Source organism: Numenius arquata, chromosome 1, assembly GCF_964106895.1.
Source record: "Numenius arquata chromosome 1, bNumArq3.hap1.1, whole genome shotgun sequence".
Taxonomy (NCBI): Eukaryota; Metazoa; Chordata; class Aves; order Charadriiformes; family Scolopacidae; genus Numenius; species Numenius arquata.
The window spans coordinates 83164668-83181803 of NC_133576.1; the positions used below are offsets into that span (position 1 = coordinate 83164668).

At 37.8% G+C, this 17136-nt stretch overlaps 1 protein-coding gene across 1 annotated transcript in view; it reads left to right on the forward strand.

The window, feature by feature from the left end:
* The window catches only part of STK24 (serine/threonine kinase 24), a 43186-nt gene extending 26840 nt beyond the window's left edge, over positions 1 to 16346 (forward strand). Inside the window, exons 5-10 of the mRNA XM_074163482.1 lie at positions 5236 to 5421; positions 5664 to 5809; positions 7433 to 7556; positions 8481 to 8549; positions 12842 to 12978; positions 15365 to 16346. Of these exons, the coding sequence (XP_074019583.1) occupies positions 5236 to 5421; positions 5664 to 5809; positions 7433 to 7556; positions 8481 to 8549; positions 12842 to 12978; positions 15365 to 15401 (699 nt within the window). The 3' untranslated portion in view covers positions 15402 to 16346. The remainder of the gene's footprint in view (positions 1 to 5235; positions 5422 to 5663; positions 5810 to 7432; positions 7557 to 8480; positions 8550 to 12841; positions 12979 to 15364) is intronic.
* Positions 16347 to 17136: the final 790 nt, after the last annotated feature.

Below are 17136 nucleotides of genomic sequence, written 5' to 3' on the forward strand. Positions count from 1 at the left end.
GCTGAGGTACATATACACCTTCTTGCTGCATTCCCCCATGCTGGTCTGGCTAGGTCTGTAAGACATTGCTCTACTGATTATATTGGGGACGGCTGTTTGCACAACCCAATGACCCACTGGTGCAGCTGTGTATCTGTCACCCTCAAGTCCCACTTGTGTTAAGATCAGCTTTCTTTATGATAATTAGCAGTCATTCCTTATATTCTTCCGTGATCTCATTTTTCTTGCCCATTTCTTCTGATCCCTTGTAGGGGTTCGATTAGTCACATCTCCATGCAATGAGACAGGTTGGCATGGCTTTTTTCCACTCTCATCCATGTAAGGAACTTGCCGATACTGACTCTGGCTTAGATTGTTTGTAGTATTACTTCCTTCCCTATATGATATCTTTCTGTAGAGAGGCTATTAAAACATAACTAGCAGAGTTCTCTAGAGCCTCTAGAAGCTTAAATGACCTTAAATTCCCAATGTGAAGGGTAAGTAAACCACTTTTATTGTAGGTGGTGGGTTTTGGTTTGTTTGTCTTTGTTTTTGAGGTGTTGGTGGTTGGGGGTTTTTTGAGGTTTGGCTTCTGGGAATGATTTTCATTTGGACAGAGCATGATTCAGTCCTCAGGTTTTGAATTCTGGATGTTCTGGTCTACAATGTCATGTGGACGTAAGAAGGTCTCGGATGCTTGATCTGGCCTTAGAAGGCCAGAGCTCAAATTTTGAATGAACTAGAGATACTTACTCGTGTCTGTGAGCCTTTTGGCACTTAAAGACCAGACTCAATTGTACAGACAATAGTTTTGCTGTTGTTGCACAGCAACCACTTGAGAAGGCCTGTTTATTTTAAGATGATCTTATACATATGTAAAAACACAGACATCCAAAGCTAACCTCATTTTCCTTCCGTAAGCTGGCCATACTTGAGAGGGGTTAGGCAGGACTGTCCTCTTTATAGCATACTCCCAGCGAGGTGCAAGCAATTTTCATTACATAGTTGTTGTGTTACCCAGTTTTGCTCTTTGCCTTGTTGAATCCTCGTACTTCCCACATGCTGGATGGGCTCCTGATAAAAGCTTGAAAGTCTGCTGTAACACTGCTTTGGGCACAGTTCATCTGCATCTTTCCTCATTCACTGTATGCCTCACACTAACTGTTAAACTGTTTATTGCTTGTTTTCTGATTGGATTGATATCTTTGCTCATGCTGACTGTTGAAATAGCACAACTGTGCAATGCAAAGCACATCCCAAGTTATGACATAGAACTACTAACCAGGCTAAAGGAAGGCAGAGGCATCCTGAGGTCTAACATTGCTAGTTATTGCTATAAAGCTTAAGGTCCCCTGTCGATTCAGCATTATAATCACTTGTCTTAATATTCTGGGCAGTTGGTGGATTTCCGGGCCATGGCTTACACTATATTATCAATATAACAAATGCAAGAACTATTATTCCAGTATATTGATTTCCACTTTAAGTGGTTTTGATATTAAGATATAGTGCACCTCCTCTGAATTCAGATATGCTTCCAAGTTAACCATTCTGTGAAACACAGATTTTAGAATTGAAGAGACATACTTTTGGGCGATTTCGTGAATCACTTACACTGTTTTAACTAAAGCATTTTATCTTTATTGTCTTTGCATTACTTCATAATATTTTAACATTCAAGTTAACGTCTCTTAAGATTGTGTAAAAGTAATGAATACATAACATGTTGATTTTTTAATACAGTCTTGTTTTTTTTTTCACAAATGCATGTTATGGGAATGTATGCATAATATCTTTTATGTTTTGTTAAGGTAGAGAAGCAAGTTTTTTATAGATAAAAATATCTGTATTTTTGAAAAATGCTGTTTTAATTCAGTATTTAACAAATGCATACATTTTGTGTATTTTTCTCATAAAATATGTGAAACTTAATAATGTCAAACCAAGTCACAATTTATGTTCCCAATACTGCGCTCTCAAGATTACGTGAGGCTTTTTGGACTGCTTTCTGCATATGTGAGCTGTGTATTCCTTAACTGCCATACAGAATTTGCTGATTCCATTCATGCTTTATTCAGTCCCATTCCCAAACTGGTTTGTGTCCTTAAGATACTCCTATTATTCTTTCTCCGACTATATTGCAAGGTATATTTACAAGGCATTCCAACACTTGTCTTTACTGCCTAAAAAATAATCAAGGGATGTGATTTTTGACATAGTTACTAAAATTGCAACAGCTTCTATCAGACGTTTGTATGTAATAATTCAAACTAATATATTTGAGAACATAAGATTTCCAGGTGGTTTGTGTGAGAGAGTAAGTTAGCTATAACATTTGCACTTTGATGTGGTCAGTAGCTAATCTGAGAGACATACTTTAATAGTATTATATATTAAAGCTATCACCTGTTTTTTAAACTTCTTTTCCTTTTTTATTTGTCTTTTCCCATCCCATTTATTTCCTTCTCTCCAGGCTATTCTTTGATATAATGTCCTCATAGGATCTTTCCCTTGTTTCTAACTTCTCTTATTTTGGCAATAGTTCTTACTTCTTCCTTTCTTCATCTGAAAGTCAGCATTTTTTCTTACCAACTTCAGTTTTGCCATACGTAGTTCTCTGTCCTTTTTACTCTATAACTTCTAACAGAAAAATAAATGTTTACTTTAAAAACATTTTTTGTTTTGCATTTAGCCTATTTTCTTTAATGTACAAGAGCTTCGAAGTCAGACTAAATTTTACTCATTACAATGGAAGAGCTTATGGCAAAGGCTTATGGCAGTACTGCAATAAATAGTAGCTACCAGTGATATGCTCACTCTCAAAAGAACTTGGAAGGATAATTTTTGTTCAAGATTTGAAACTGTAAAAATCATAATGTGGTAAAACCTGGTGATGATATAGTGCCAACACTTCTTAAGGTCATCTTCTCCCACCGCATTTGGAGGGCTGATTTGCACCTGTTCTGGAGTTTCATTGTCAGAGACAAGCACATCCTAGAAATGCCTAGTTGGGTACACATGCAATTGGTACCCAACCGATTTGGTAGCCCTGTTTTGAGATCCTTAATTGTCTATGAAAGGGGAGGTTACAATTCCAGAGGAATTGGGGTGGTTTATTCTTGATGCTTCCATCAGGAATGGGATTCAAAGAGTTCAGTGTGCAGCCATGGTTTTTAGACTTTCATTCATATTTTGTGGAGGAAGGTCACTAGCAATAGAAAGTTATAAATATACGAGTTAAGAAAGGAAGTAGTTATGTATATGTGTGTGCGCATGTGGATATCTATGTACACATGCACATATACATTTTATTTTTATACTTATATATACACATGCTCCATCTGTGACTGAAAGTCTGGCAGAAGAGCTACCCGTTTATGTGGCTTTAACACATTCCTTTTGAGAAACTGAAATTCAGAATAAATTGGAAATAATAATGCTCAGTTGTTAACATGAAGACTCATCTTTGCAGGTGTCATTTTTCTTTCATAACCAGGAAAAGCTTTCCTGCTAGAGGGAAGTGACAATTACACTAAGACTTGCAGAAAGTTTAGCTGATAATGTTGTTATTAAGATAAATGAAACTCAGAGCTCATATACTTACACAATCCTCCATGCTCAGTGTGAGATGGCAGTTCTGTAACATGGGTTAACAAAACATCATTTCATAAATTTAATGGTATGCTAATTGGTGCAGATTTTTTTTCCCTGTACTTAACTTGCAAAATTAAGTAACTAAGCTCTTAACAATGGAATAATGTCCGAACAAGAAAGAAGGAGCTTGGTATCGGTCATGCAATGTGGCTGTGACAGTGGAGTGGGTGCATATATTGCAGCTATCGGCCTGTGGTCCTCTATGAGTTAGTCAAAGATAACATAGCAGATCAACTGAGCAGAGACAGATGGATTAGAGGGATGCTTAGTAAGGACAGCAGTGATAAATGAAATCTGTACTCTACCCAGTACCTGGAAATAGATCTGTTTGCAGGGTAGCAAAGTTCCAAATGCTCTGTTTGGGAGTAAAACCAGACAGCTCACTTCAGATCTTTCCTGTCTTCCTGAGAATAAGTCTTTGTTCTGCTTTCACTTCAAAATAAAAAGAACAGTAAAACTTAAATATTTTTGATTGATACCTTGTTCTTTGGAACAGATGTTTCTGTGATTTTTTTTATTATTTTTTTTTTAATTTCACCTTTCTGATCCGTTTATTCATCCATTCTTTTGACTTTTAGGTCTGTTATTTCACCAGAACATAGAGAATTATGATGGGTTACTTTACTTCGGGCAGACTTGGCAACAGGATTTGGATATAGGGAGACAGCGTTCCCTAGAAAGAGTAGCACATTTTGATGATGAAGACCTATGAAACAAATATATTTGAATAATCTTCCCCAAAACCACAACATGCGTGTTGCAGCATTCAGTAACCATGTAAATCCAACTCATCAAGGAAATTAAATGGTAGTGGATCTAGCACTGGTTTCTGCTGGATTACTTGGTTTGTCCCTCTAAGTTAGCGCTGAGCCTTTGGATCTGTATTTTGTATGGGCACGACTTAGAGAAATTTGATGTAGATTATGCCTTCTTGGCCTACAAGACATCGCTCACCGAAGAAGGTCTACAAAGCAGATCAGGAAGAAAAGTGCTGTCAATATTTCAGAATCTACTCAGACCAAATACTTAACTGATTGAAATCTTGGATTGAAAAAGTTCAATAATACCATTCTAAACTGTATTTCTCTAGTCTGTGAATAAGAATGATTTATAAGGCAATGTTAAACTCCAGGAAAATTACATTCTAAGGTATTAAATTTCTGATGGTTGTACTAGCTGATGCTTGCTGAGGAAAAATCTTGTGCATGTTATAAAATTTTCCTTTATGCCAATATTTGAGTCTTGCCCCACATTTACATAGTATATTTGAATACGGTGGATAAAATGCTAGTTTATAACAATTCTACCATTACTGTTTAAAAGTATTTGTGTTTCAAGATCAACTATAACTGTTAGTGTAATTGTATTGATTTCAAACAGTTTTAAAACTCTAGTAAGTAGAACTGCTTTATGCTGTAGAGTAAAAACAACCAAGGAACTCTATGTACTTTATTTAATGGGGTTAACCACATAAACCAGACCAAGTTAACAAGAACAATTTATGTATGAAAGTATTTACTGTAAAGGTTTAAAGTTTACCTTTGCAAGCAACACTGCTCTTCTCTTTGTCCAACTGAATCTTAAAAGCATTGTTTCTTACAGGCAGATATCTGGTCACTAGGCATAACAGCCATCGAACTTGCAAAGGGAGAGCCACCTCATTCAGAGTTGCATCCAATGAAGGTTTTGTTCCTCATTCCTAAGAACAATCCTCCAACACTGGAAGGAAACTTCAGTAAATCCCTCAAAGAATTTGTTGAGGCCTGCTTAAACAAGGACCCAAGCTTCGTGAGTTTCATCTGTTTGTCAATGTATACTAGACAACTTGACAGGTTTACATAAATTACATGAATAAGTGAAGTTCAGCTTTCCTAATACGGGGCAATGTATTCGCCAGAATATTTTAATTTTTTTTTTTTAGATACTGTATATATTTAAAACCTTATTTGTATCAAGACTGAAGTCTGTGTCTTTTTATATGCAGTAAAAATGCAGTAAAAAAAAATGTGGTTTTTTTTTTTTTTTTAAAGAGACCTACTGCAAAAGAGCTCTTAAAACACAAATTTATTCTGAGAAACTCAAAGAAAACTTCCTACCTGACTGACCTTATTGATAGGCACAAGAGATGGAAGTCTGAACAAAGTCATGATGACTCCAGTTCTGATGACTCAGATACGTAAGTTTGATGAGTTTGTAAAATACCCTTTGTAAATATAGGAGCCAAGTACTTATTTTTAGCACATATATTCCTGTGTTTTTTTATTTACAGCTTTTCAGCTTGGCAGTCTTGGTAAACTAGCGGAATCTTGATTTCAGTGTTGCAAGGGATTTAATGTAAATAACAGTCACTGAGAACAATTCCTCTGGCACAGTCTATACTACCTTTTCTTTTATGTAGGGTCTAAGTCCTTCTTAGACATAAGGCCAACTGTTACCCATCTCGTGCAAGCAGACGGTAGGCTTCACCCTGCATGGCCCCATAGCAGTGTGCACATGCACTGTGCTGTGTGTGTACCTGGCCACCTAAGGAGGGGAGTTGTCTCCTTGGTGGTCATTGCCCTCATTTTGGCTCTCTGAGTAAGCAGGCAGAAGCATATCCTTGCATATAAGAGAGGGTTAGTGGACAATGCTTCCGTGATAATGGGGTTTTGGGGCACAAACCATGTTACCTAGGTTTTTTTGAGAGGTTTGTTGTTTTTTTTTTTTTTAATCCTTCCAGGAAGGTTGGGCTATTACATCATGATAGTCACAAAACGTCAAATTATTGGAAAAAGAGAAGTGTTGTAAACATTTATGATTTCCAGATTTCTTTCCTTTCCAATTTTTACTCTTCTCCATCAAATTTTGATGGAGCTGTTCAGTAGGTTTGTGAGTTGGTTTCCTTAGGAAAACAAGTTACAAATAGTTATGACTCAGTTAAAAGTTAAGATTTGTTAGTCTAAAAGTAATTTTGAAAATAGTAGGTATCGTCAGATTACACGCTCCTGAAAATCAAGTGAAGAGATTGCCTCAATTTTATTCACAAATGGATTAAATTCCTCATAATAGAGAAAATACAACTATTTTCTGCAATTCCAGTGTGTGTGCTAATGGCAAGCATCAGGCTGGTTATGATTTCTTGGCTGCCATTACAGCCATATATTTGTCCTACATTATTAATGGCTTCAAGCCTTCCAATGCTTACAGTACCAGCCCCAAACCAGGTCTGATTTGGAAGGTAAAGTACTAGTCCTAAAAGTGGTCTCAGATCAGTTACTAACTGAACTTTGAGGTTACGGTTCATTGTTCCTGTGGAATATCAGACCAGCTTTGATAGCTTGGCATAGGAGAGTAGTGGAACTAGCATGGTTATTGAGTGCTTGTGAGACGATTTAAAATTATGTCTAAGCCTGCTTTCCCCTCCTCTGCTTCCACAGTAGCCCTTGTATTAGGTGTGATAAAAGGGAGAGTTGATTTGGCAATTTGGCAAGCTAAAGCCAGTTTTCAGATACAGCAATAAACCACTTTATGCTACTTGCTTAGGTAACTTGGGAAAATGTTTTCAGTCTGTAGTGCCTCTATTTTTGTAAAGTTAACTTAACATTTAGTGAAGTATTTTGGTTTCATTTTTTTGATTTCCCCAGAAGATAAATTACATTACTTTTCATACTTGTCTTATACTTACTGGCTTGCACAATAGAATCCTGATTTTGATCTTGACTGTAGTTTTTATGTTTAGCATGTATATTCAATGAACATGGACAATAAAGTGTAGATAGTAAAACTTTTTTGGTTTTTTTTTTTTCCCTCTACCTTGAAGTGAACCAGATGGCCAGGCTTCAGGTGGGAGTGATTCAGGAGAGTGGATCTTTACAATAAGAGAAAAAGACCCCAAGAATCTAGAGAACGGAGCAGCCCAGCCTTTGGAATTGCAAAGAAATAAGGTGCTCAAAATATTGACTGTATTATACAAGGAAATAATTCTTACTTTAATAATTTAGTGGGGTGATTTTTATTTTATACATCTAAAAGCATTTAAATTGTAAAACTTTCAGAAATTTTGCTAAAAATGTATATTCTACAGTTGCCTTTCACAAAACATTTTAAGTCTTGAAGTTTGGGTATTCTGTAAATGTGTCCTTTTTTTTGTAGTTCATGAAATATGTATCAAAATATTTCTGTAGTTTGTGGAATGTTAGCACTGGAGGAAGACTGGGCAATATTTTATTTTAAAAATCTTCCTTTGGAAAGTAAACTTAAATTGCTACAGTGCAAAGCTGGGCTGGGGTTTGGGGAAGCCACTTTTGTCTTTGGGGGGATAAAAGACTACAATGTAGCAAAGAATAGTAAAACAGCAAAGAAACCCCAACCAGAGTAAGGTATGTTTAGAGCTGCTGCATCCTATTTTCTGCAGCCTGTGTGGCTAAGGCAAGTGGTTGCTGCCCTGGCTCTGAAAATTCTGTGTGTATGCTCTTATCAGACCTGGAGAAATATAAGAAAAATATTATATCATATGGGAGGAACCTAGTAAATATCAGCATGTCTATGATTTAGTATATGCTCAGTAGGATTGGACTGTGGGTGGTTTTTTTGTTTTGAGTTGGTTTCGGGGTTTTTTTTGCATTTAATTTTGAGCTTGCAGGCATTTGAGATGCTGCAGCCTCAAATTTTAATTCAGCCTCCATTTTCCCCAGTGCTTTGGAATAGTCTGTTGTAGAACATTTTACATATTTTTATATACATAGAAACAGATTTTTTTTCATGAAGTGTAGCATGTTGGAACTATTTTTTTCTTCAATTAGAAACAGAATACAATGAGGTTGCTTTTTTCAGAAATAAAATTGGTCACAATTTTGTTCTCTTTAAAGGAAAAGGATATCCCAAAGAGGCCTCTATCCCAATGCCTGTCTACAGTTATAGCTCCTTTATTTGCGGAGGTAAGTTATTGCTTTAAAACTTAGCAAGTCCAGGATTTATGTCTCTGAAAAATACAATGAATGACACTTAAGGTTTCTACAACCCATTTGGAACTTGTTACAATTTTAGCTGTGCCCTTTGCTTTCATGCTTGTCTGCTTTTGAGATCTTTGTTTTGCTTCTAAAAATATTCATATGCACGGCAGCAACATCAACCATACTAGCCTAAAGCAATGAACATGAAAACCAAAAAGGTATGTAAATGTTTGAATTGCAGCATTTCATTTTTTTGACATTGCTTTAGCTCTTCATCTGTCATTTTATCTGTTACAAATTTAAAGTTCTTCAGTGTTCCAAGATATGGCTGTGAACCAGATCATCAAGAACTTAATTTTTGAATTTCAGTGTTGAAAACTCTATTTTGTTCCCATCCTGAATTTTGTATTTTTTATATTTGTTTTTTCCAAATACTTAAAAACAACTTTAAAAAAAAATCATATGAAGGAGAAGCCAGATATTTCTGGACATATGTTTATTTTAAAAAGTTGATAGAACTCTAAGAAACAAAAACTGCCCTCTCACCCTAGCTTTGATATGAAATTTTTTTATTTAAGTAGTAGTTTCAACCATTGTAACTGTTACAGAAATAAAGTTAGAGAAATTGTTCTAATAAAAGGATGAGGGTGTTGTCTCAATTTTGTTCTAATCAGTAAAGTTCTGCTTCAGAGGATTATCATAGAATTTTGCATGCTGCTCGTGAGGAATATTGAGTGCAGTAAAGCCATTAAACTTATTTGAAGGGATTGACCTCGGTATCGGTTATTCAGTAGTAAGTCATCCTGTTGTTCTCCTTTGTAAAGTGAAGAAATGCTTTAAATGGGGATTACTTTTTTTTTTTTTTTCCCATTTTCCATTGCAGTTCTTTATGTATTATCCACTTGCTTGCCTCTGCTTGAGAATTTTCTTTCAATCCCCTACCCTTCCACCTCCCAAACATTTTTCTGGTTGCTGTGCATCTCCTTTAGTCTTTCTTCTCCTTTTCCAATACCAAGCATGATACAGGTCCTGCTGCCACTGTCTTCCACACTGCATCCTCCATTTCTATCCTTTCTTTATTTTTCATTTTCTCTACACCATACCCTTTACTACCTGTCATCTTAGATATCTCTGCTCTGGGTTCTTCCTTCCCATGCTAGTTGCTGTGTCATTCTTGCCTTTTTTGCTTCCCGTTTTCATTTTCAAGGCCATTCTTTTAATTGCCACTTGCTGTGGGTATATGATTCCTCCCTAGCACTGCTGCAGCAACACAAACATTTTTCACTGCAGTCCTTATTAAGATTGCCATTTACTTTCCTCTCTATAGCGTGTAGAGGCTACAGAAAATTTTTTCTTCACATACTTGTTTGTTGCATCATTTCATGCTACGGGAGAAGACTCTTGGTCTGGTATCTGCTGTTTGGTTCACGTTTTAGAATCCTCTTCCATGTAACTTCTGGTGGATAGCCACAACTTTCCCAAATTGTTCCAGGATCTTATTGCAGGGTTTCCATTTTCTTATGGGCATGACTACTGTCTCTGCTGTCTGGAGGAAGCCTTATGTTCCATTTTCAGTGTTCCATTTGTTTAGCATTCAAATCACAGATACTGCACCTTCAGGAACGATTGCTAGCTAAATTACTGAGTTACTCCGTGGGCCTCCTCCAAAAAGAACAAAGCTGGCCATTCAGAGCTGTTTGTCATCATGGAAGCACCAAAGCTTTTGGCACAGAAGACAGGTATAAAAACTAACTGCTCTCCCCAGGTAATCTTACAGGGGAAAATTGTCCTCTGCATCTTTCTCCTCCAGTTGCACTCTGGTACAACTTAGGAACCTTCGCTGAAGACGCTTGCTCAGCTATGGGGCCCTGCCATTCTGTGTTGCTGGTGGTAGCCTGAAGCTTGGTGCACTTCAGCAAATCAATTAAAAGAACAAAGTAAACACCCAACCCCAAACAAAACAAAAACCCCCAAACAACAGAAAACAAAGCACGCCCTGAAAATGAACAAAGTTGTTATGCTTGACAGTTATTTGTGATCTTTGGTGACCCAGTACCACCCTGATGTGGTTTCTTTCTCCTTATCAGAGGACTCTGGCTGAGTACCGCATGCAGTGACTTGTTATGGGTGCCTTTTTGAAGGCAGGAGATCCAGAGGTGTCCTTTGTTGCAATGTTCCCATTATCATCTACTTCTGTCATCTTGTCCTCAAGCTATGAATTCCCAGTTTAGACTAAGAAAGGGTTAGTTATTACTGGGAAAAGAAAAGGCATTTGTGTCTTCCTGTAACCTATGCTTTGTGTGCAAGATCTCACTATTGAGATATTGAATGTGATGAAAAGAGAACACAAGCAGCAGCCAAAGAAGAATGCAGAAGCCTTCCTACTGCTGTGGTTGTACCTCAGCAGTTGTACACAAAGTCCTCTTGATTTCTTTTTATTGAGACCTGAGTTATTCTCAGGAGGATGCCCTAACATATACCTATAAGCCATCGTTAACTGTGGAACTAGAAGAAGGATCATTTCCTCTGGAGTGAGTCCAGAGGAGGGCCATGAAGACGATCAGAGGGCTGGAGCACCTCTCCTATGAAGACAGGCTGAGAGAGTTGGGGTTGTCCCTGGAGAAGAGAAGGCTCCAGGGAGACCTTACAGCAGCCTTCCTTTACCCAAAGGGGACCCACAGGAAAGATGGGAGTGTAGTGCTAGGATGAGGGGTAACGATTTTAAACTGAAAGAGGGTAGGTTTAGATTAGATATTGGTAAGAAATTTTTCACTCTGAGGGTGGTAAGACACTGAACAGGTTGCCCAGGGAAGTTGTGGACGCCCCATCACTGGAACAGTTCAAGACCAGGTTGGATGTGGCTTTGAGCAACCTGATCTAGTGGGAGGTGTCCCTGCCCACGGCAGGAGGATTGGAACTAGATGATCTTGAAAGTCCCTTCCAACTCTAACCTGTAGTTCCTGACACCTGTTGAAAGTCCATTTCAAAAAGTCCTAAAAGTACACTTTAGTGCTTGGACATGTCTGAAGAACTTCACTGCCACTTTTTTCCTTTGGAATGTCTTGTACTGCACTGAACTCAAAATGGGCTTGATCTATTAATTCTGCTTTCTGTGGCTCACGCTTATGCTATGTGGCAATCCCCTATGCTATACTTAAGTAGGGCCAAAAGTGTATGTGGGCCCACATTATATCCCAGAAAGTGGCATGAACTTTCCACTCATTAAAGCTACGCTTTGTTCATTACTGGTAATAAAGTCAGACTGGCTGTAGGTCCAGCATTCAGAGATGACTTTTAAATTAATAATTTGTAGAGAAATATGTAGAAAAATATTTAACAACTTCAATTCTGCGTAAACAGCTCAAACTCTTGGGTCCAAAGCACCAGTAGACCCAGTCAGCTTCTGACTGGAGTGTTTTTTCCACCAGTGGTTGTTTTTTTTTTTTTTTCCTGAGAAATGACTTTGATTCCATCCTTCTTAAGAGGATGCTGCAAAACAGCTCTTGACAACAGCTGTAGTGATAAATGTGGAGAGAAACTTGTAAATGCAGACATCCAACTTGCTGGGGAAAGTCCAGTCCCTGAAAAAAGACCACGTCTTCATTCACCCTTTACTACTAGTGACATGATGCCTTTCTCCAAGGAAGCCCAGACCCTGCTAAGATTTTTTGAATGTTCTTTAGTGAGTTCTGAAAAAGAAGGCATTTTACCAGCTGTACTCAGCATGTTATACCAGCTCCTACATAAGCAAACAGCTGAGAAGTTCCCTCTGAGCCCTCAGTTCTTGCCCAATCATGGGATTCTTTGCTTCGGGGGGGAGATGAGAGAGCGCTCAGGGTACTCTGTTGATAGGGTTGACAGGGTGAAAACATTTTCTAACAGTGCTGGCACAAGTGCACCTGCAATGTATACCCATAAGCTATAGGTGTACAAGTATGTATACTGAGTATGTATACCCAGCACATGTTGAAACCAAACAGCTACAGATAAAAAGTGCATCTTTCTTGTGATGCCTCGTTGTAGTTTTTGAATGTGAGCGCACTGAAAAGGGTATGTGAGTGATTGAAGACTTGTGAAGATGGATGACATCCTGATAACTACTGCAAAGACTAACTTCAGGATGAGTAAAGTCTTCAGGATGTGAGGGTGTATAATGAAAAGTCAAATCCTGACATTGTGAACACTGGCGGTCACTTCCTAACAAGCTTTTGCATTGTATTGTTTATAGAAATACTTATTCATATCTTATGAATATATCTTTTCCTGGTTTCTTTCAGTTGAAAGAGAAGAGTGAAGTGTGTGGTGGTAACACAGATTCCATAGAAGAACTGAGAAAGGCTATTTATTTAGCTGAAGAGGCTTGTCCGGGCATTGCAGATAACATGGTGTCACACCTTGTGCAGAGGCTTCAGAGGTAACGAAACTGTTTCACTAAGGGTTACAGAAAATTGCAGGTCTGATTCTACAAAGATTTGACTAGTGCTAAATTGAAAGAATTAATTTCTATTTATTATAGAGGAAAAAAGCTACCTGTGCTTACAGTTTGTACAGTTGTTTGCTTAGTAGGAAAAACCCCAGTCGTTTCAGCAGACCTGATTTCTGCCTCCAGGTGATAGTCCATACATACGTTCATCGTGTTGGTGTGCATGTTGTGTGTCAAATGAGACCAGACAGCCTTTTCCTTTTGCAGTTCCTATAGGGGACATTCACACTTTCTTAGTGTCTGGGTGTATGTTGCAGAGGATGTCCTGTGTCGCTCTTAATTTCTTTTACCCCCTTTGATAAATGGATTGTTTAGTTAGCTTGTGTTTCTTTCAGTTATGTAATAAGTGGTTGCTTGTTCACTCATGAAAGATAATCTATATGGCCTCTTGGTGGCACCTCCAAAACCAACGTTTTGTATTACTTCAAAAGGCCAAGTTTCCTAAGAGATTTTCTAACTGCCTAGGTTAGCAATATATTCTTAACAAACACTCAATTTGCTGTTCTTTGAAGTACTACACAAGAAAAAGATCAGGGGTATAAATTTCAGAATTACTGCCTGAAGAGGCTTTAAATGCAACCTTGAATCCAGGCATCCACAGCTGTTGTGAATCTGCACCATCCAGGTTGGATTGTTTGGTACTAGAAAAAACTCATGACAATGATTAATCATGGACTGCTACCTTGAAAAAGATCATTCTGGGCAGGTGCCTCCTTTACACTGTCTCTGACCACAGCTTGGTAAAGTTTAAGAATTCACACCCCTGAAGTTAAAGCAGAGGATTGCCAGGCTGACACTTTGTCATTCAGTAAAGATCAATGCCAAGAAATCTGGAAGCAATCATGTTTCTTGCTTTCTGGGCTGTTAAGCATGAAGCCCAGTCAGCATCTCTCATGCTAAAAAGGTCACTCCTTGATGCCAGATGTCCTGATTCTCCTTTTAGTTGATCCTGGCAGGCTTGAAAGAGTTTCTGGAGCTTCCATCTGTTTGTTTCCATTAGGGGTTCCAAAACTGACCCAGTCTTTCATCAGCCCAATATTTCAGTGTCAAGTTTCTATCAGCCTGGTACAGGGCCTCCTGGAACTAAAAGCCTCAAAGACTTTTGGTGCTGCAATTGAAAAATGGCCATATGGAGACAGGCTTTCCACTGGGCACTTCTGTGGGTGCTGGAGATGATCTTACTTGTTCCTGTCACAATAGCAACAGTCATTATTTTTTGTCCTAGGAGATAGATTTCATAACCCTTTAAGTATATACTTAGTTTGCATTTTGTTTCCCTTCTGCTGTTTTTCTCATTCATAATGTCTTATTGTAACAGTAGAGGCAGGCATTTCTTTTCTGTTGAAGGAGAGAAAGAAATACTCACAGGGAACCTTTGTTGATGGGACACATCTGGGTGAACTTTCTCTTACTCCAGGGATGATATTCAGCTAGTATGTGACCGTGACTAGCGCTCCTTCCAGAAAGTGAGTGAAAGAAATTAATGGCAGCATGCCCCCCTAAAAAAGGAGTTTGAACCATTCCATAGTTTAGTATGTATTCCTCATGGATCAAGCTATTTTTGGAGCTAGTCGGCTTCTGAAAAGGTAGTTCCTTCTTGTTTGAATATTACAAGAAATATGCTTTGTTACCTCATTAAGTCATTCATTGTCTCCTCTTACAATATCCTCTCAATTTGACAGCTAACTACTGAAGATGGCTCTTCAACAACATGTTTCTGAGATTTTCATTCCTCTTATGATTGGTTAAAGTTGGATTTCTAAGTTTGTCTGAAGGAATTAGTTGGGACTCTGAGAAGATCTGCCCAATAACTTGAGTGAACCCATTTACCTTCCCTCTCCAGTTTTGCTCTCTGATGTTTTATAAAGTTTATTGAAAGCTTAACACGATTAAAATATGTGCTTCTTTCTTTGGATGATTTAAGAATCTGCTTAGACCAAGAAATGCAGATTTTCTGCCCTGGTAATGTTTTGAAAGATTATGATGTAAGCTTTTGCCAGGTAGGAAAGTTGAAATCACCAAATGTTGCCCCCCAGTATACGGAATTCTTACATCGTCATATAATTCTCAGTAACACACTTGCGTATGGGTGGTTGCTATCCATTAGAAAAGCAGCAGTGTTCTAATAGGGTGTATTTTACATGTTGTTTGCATCCATGGCTTTTGTCGTTGAAGTGTGACAGCAGCGGTAGGTCTCATTCTGCAAGGAGAAAAGGCTGGAACTTCAGTAGCGTAAAATGAAGTAACTTTTAGTTGCTGCTTGTCGTAGAACACTATTCCGAAGGTCATGAGGATAACTATTTCTTTCCCTCTTCAGATATTCACTAGCTGGAGGAAGTACTTCATCCTACTGATGTGCTGTTCCTGACTTTTCTAAGACAACAGAGATCCCACGGTGTCTGCATCGAAGGCGCCCACCCTAATGTTGTTCTACCCCTCAGTCACTGGAGTGTCCTTTGGTGGAAGGACAGTCTTAAACGTGCAAGAGTGAAAATGAAGTCTCTCAGATGGAGACAGTCTTTTTCAGCTCCTTAAAGCTATAATTTTTTTTTAATGATAATGCACATATTCCAGGGAGGTGTCTTTTTGTAAAATCTGAAATGTATATTTAGGTTTGTGATAGAGAAATTGGAGATATTGAGAAACCTCAGGTATCTTGCTTTAAGAATTCCACTGGGAGATGGAGTACGTTTGTCGGAATTGTGTACAGATATGTATATAATGTCTTTTTTTAACTGAAAGCCTTTCAACGTGCATAAGGAATCACTGTGTACAAAATGGTAAAGTGCTTCTGTAGATAATGTTAGTGGGGTAAATATTTGACAGGCCATAACTGAGTATTGCCTTGCCTTTATTACGTGTAAATTTTGAATTATGTGATAAGTGAATCTTGGTTTGATTTTTGTATGTGAAGGGTTTGCCATTGAAAGAGTTGAATCCTGTACTATGGAACCTTCTATTCGTACCTCAGCAAAGACACAATTTTATTCCGTTTCTCCAGTGTTTCTTCCTTTTTATCTATATTCTGAGCGTGACTTTCTAATTATGGTACTACTTCTGGTTGTTTTAAATTGAATACACCTTGTCTCTCAAAGCTTTACATTTAAATTATTGTTTTTCCTAAAGAATGCGCTCTTTCATATTTTCAGTTTTAAATTGTGCCAATGCAAATTCTGGACCCTATGGATTGTTCAATTTTAGTAACAGATACTTGTGAAGCTTGTACTGAAATTCAGACACAATCTTTTCTTCACCTAAACATGTTTGAATGCTCTCACAAATAAATCTTCATTATCTACATTTATTCTGAAATATCTCATTAAGATGATGGCTCGGAGACAGTGGCAAGTGTTTCTTCATCATGCCCATTTTTATCATTAAAATGAACATCTTGCAGCATAAAAGTATCTGTAGATTCAATATTTGGTCTTGCTGCTTAAATCTGGGCATCTCTTTACTGAAAATGATAGATGTTAGACAGAAAGACCAAAACTGAGCCCAAGTGTTGTGTGCTATGTCCTATTACTGCTCTCCCCCCAGAAAAAAAGTTACTTCTTGACAATTCTGAAATTTCCACCGTTGCTGTGAGTGTTCCTAGATAGCCGACTTAAGGTTTTAGAGTTCTTGGATATAGACATGTTAATTACACCCACAGCTGATTAGGTGGCTTTTTTTTTCTTTTCCCCCAGTATGACTCTCAGGTTTACCTTGGGTTTGTTTTTTTTTTTTTACCAAGGCTATATAAGGTGCTGCTTATTCTGGCAGGTAAGAGAGCATTTTTGCCTTGTTTTTAATGAAGAAATTGATGATTTTGTTTTGTGTGACAGTGAGGTAACTTACCTGTTTAATTAAAAACAAAACAAAACAAACAAGTATGCGTTTTGGAACAGAAAGGATTAAAATTTTTTATCTATCTGGCTAGGTACAAAAAGCCCCAAGTTCTCTAACCATTCTGGAAGCTGGCGAGGTCTCCTTGCAGGACTTCATATCACCATGGTAGCCCTTATTCTATGCATATCAATAGCCTTAATTATTAATTTAATAATTTAACACTGTCATGCTAACAGAGCTGTGAAACGTCTGAAACAA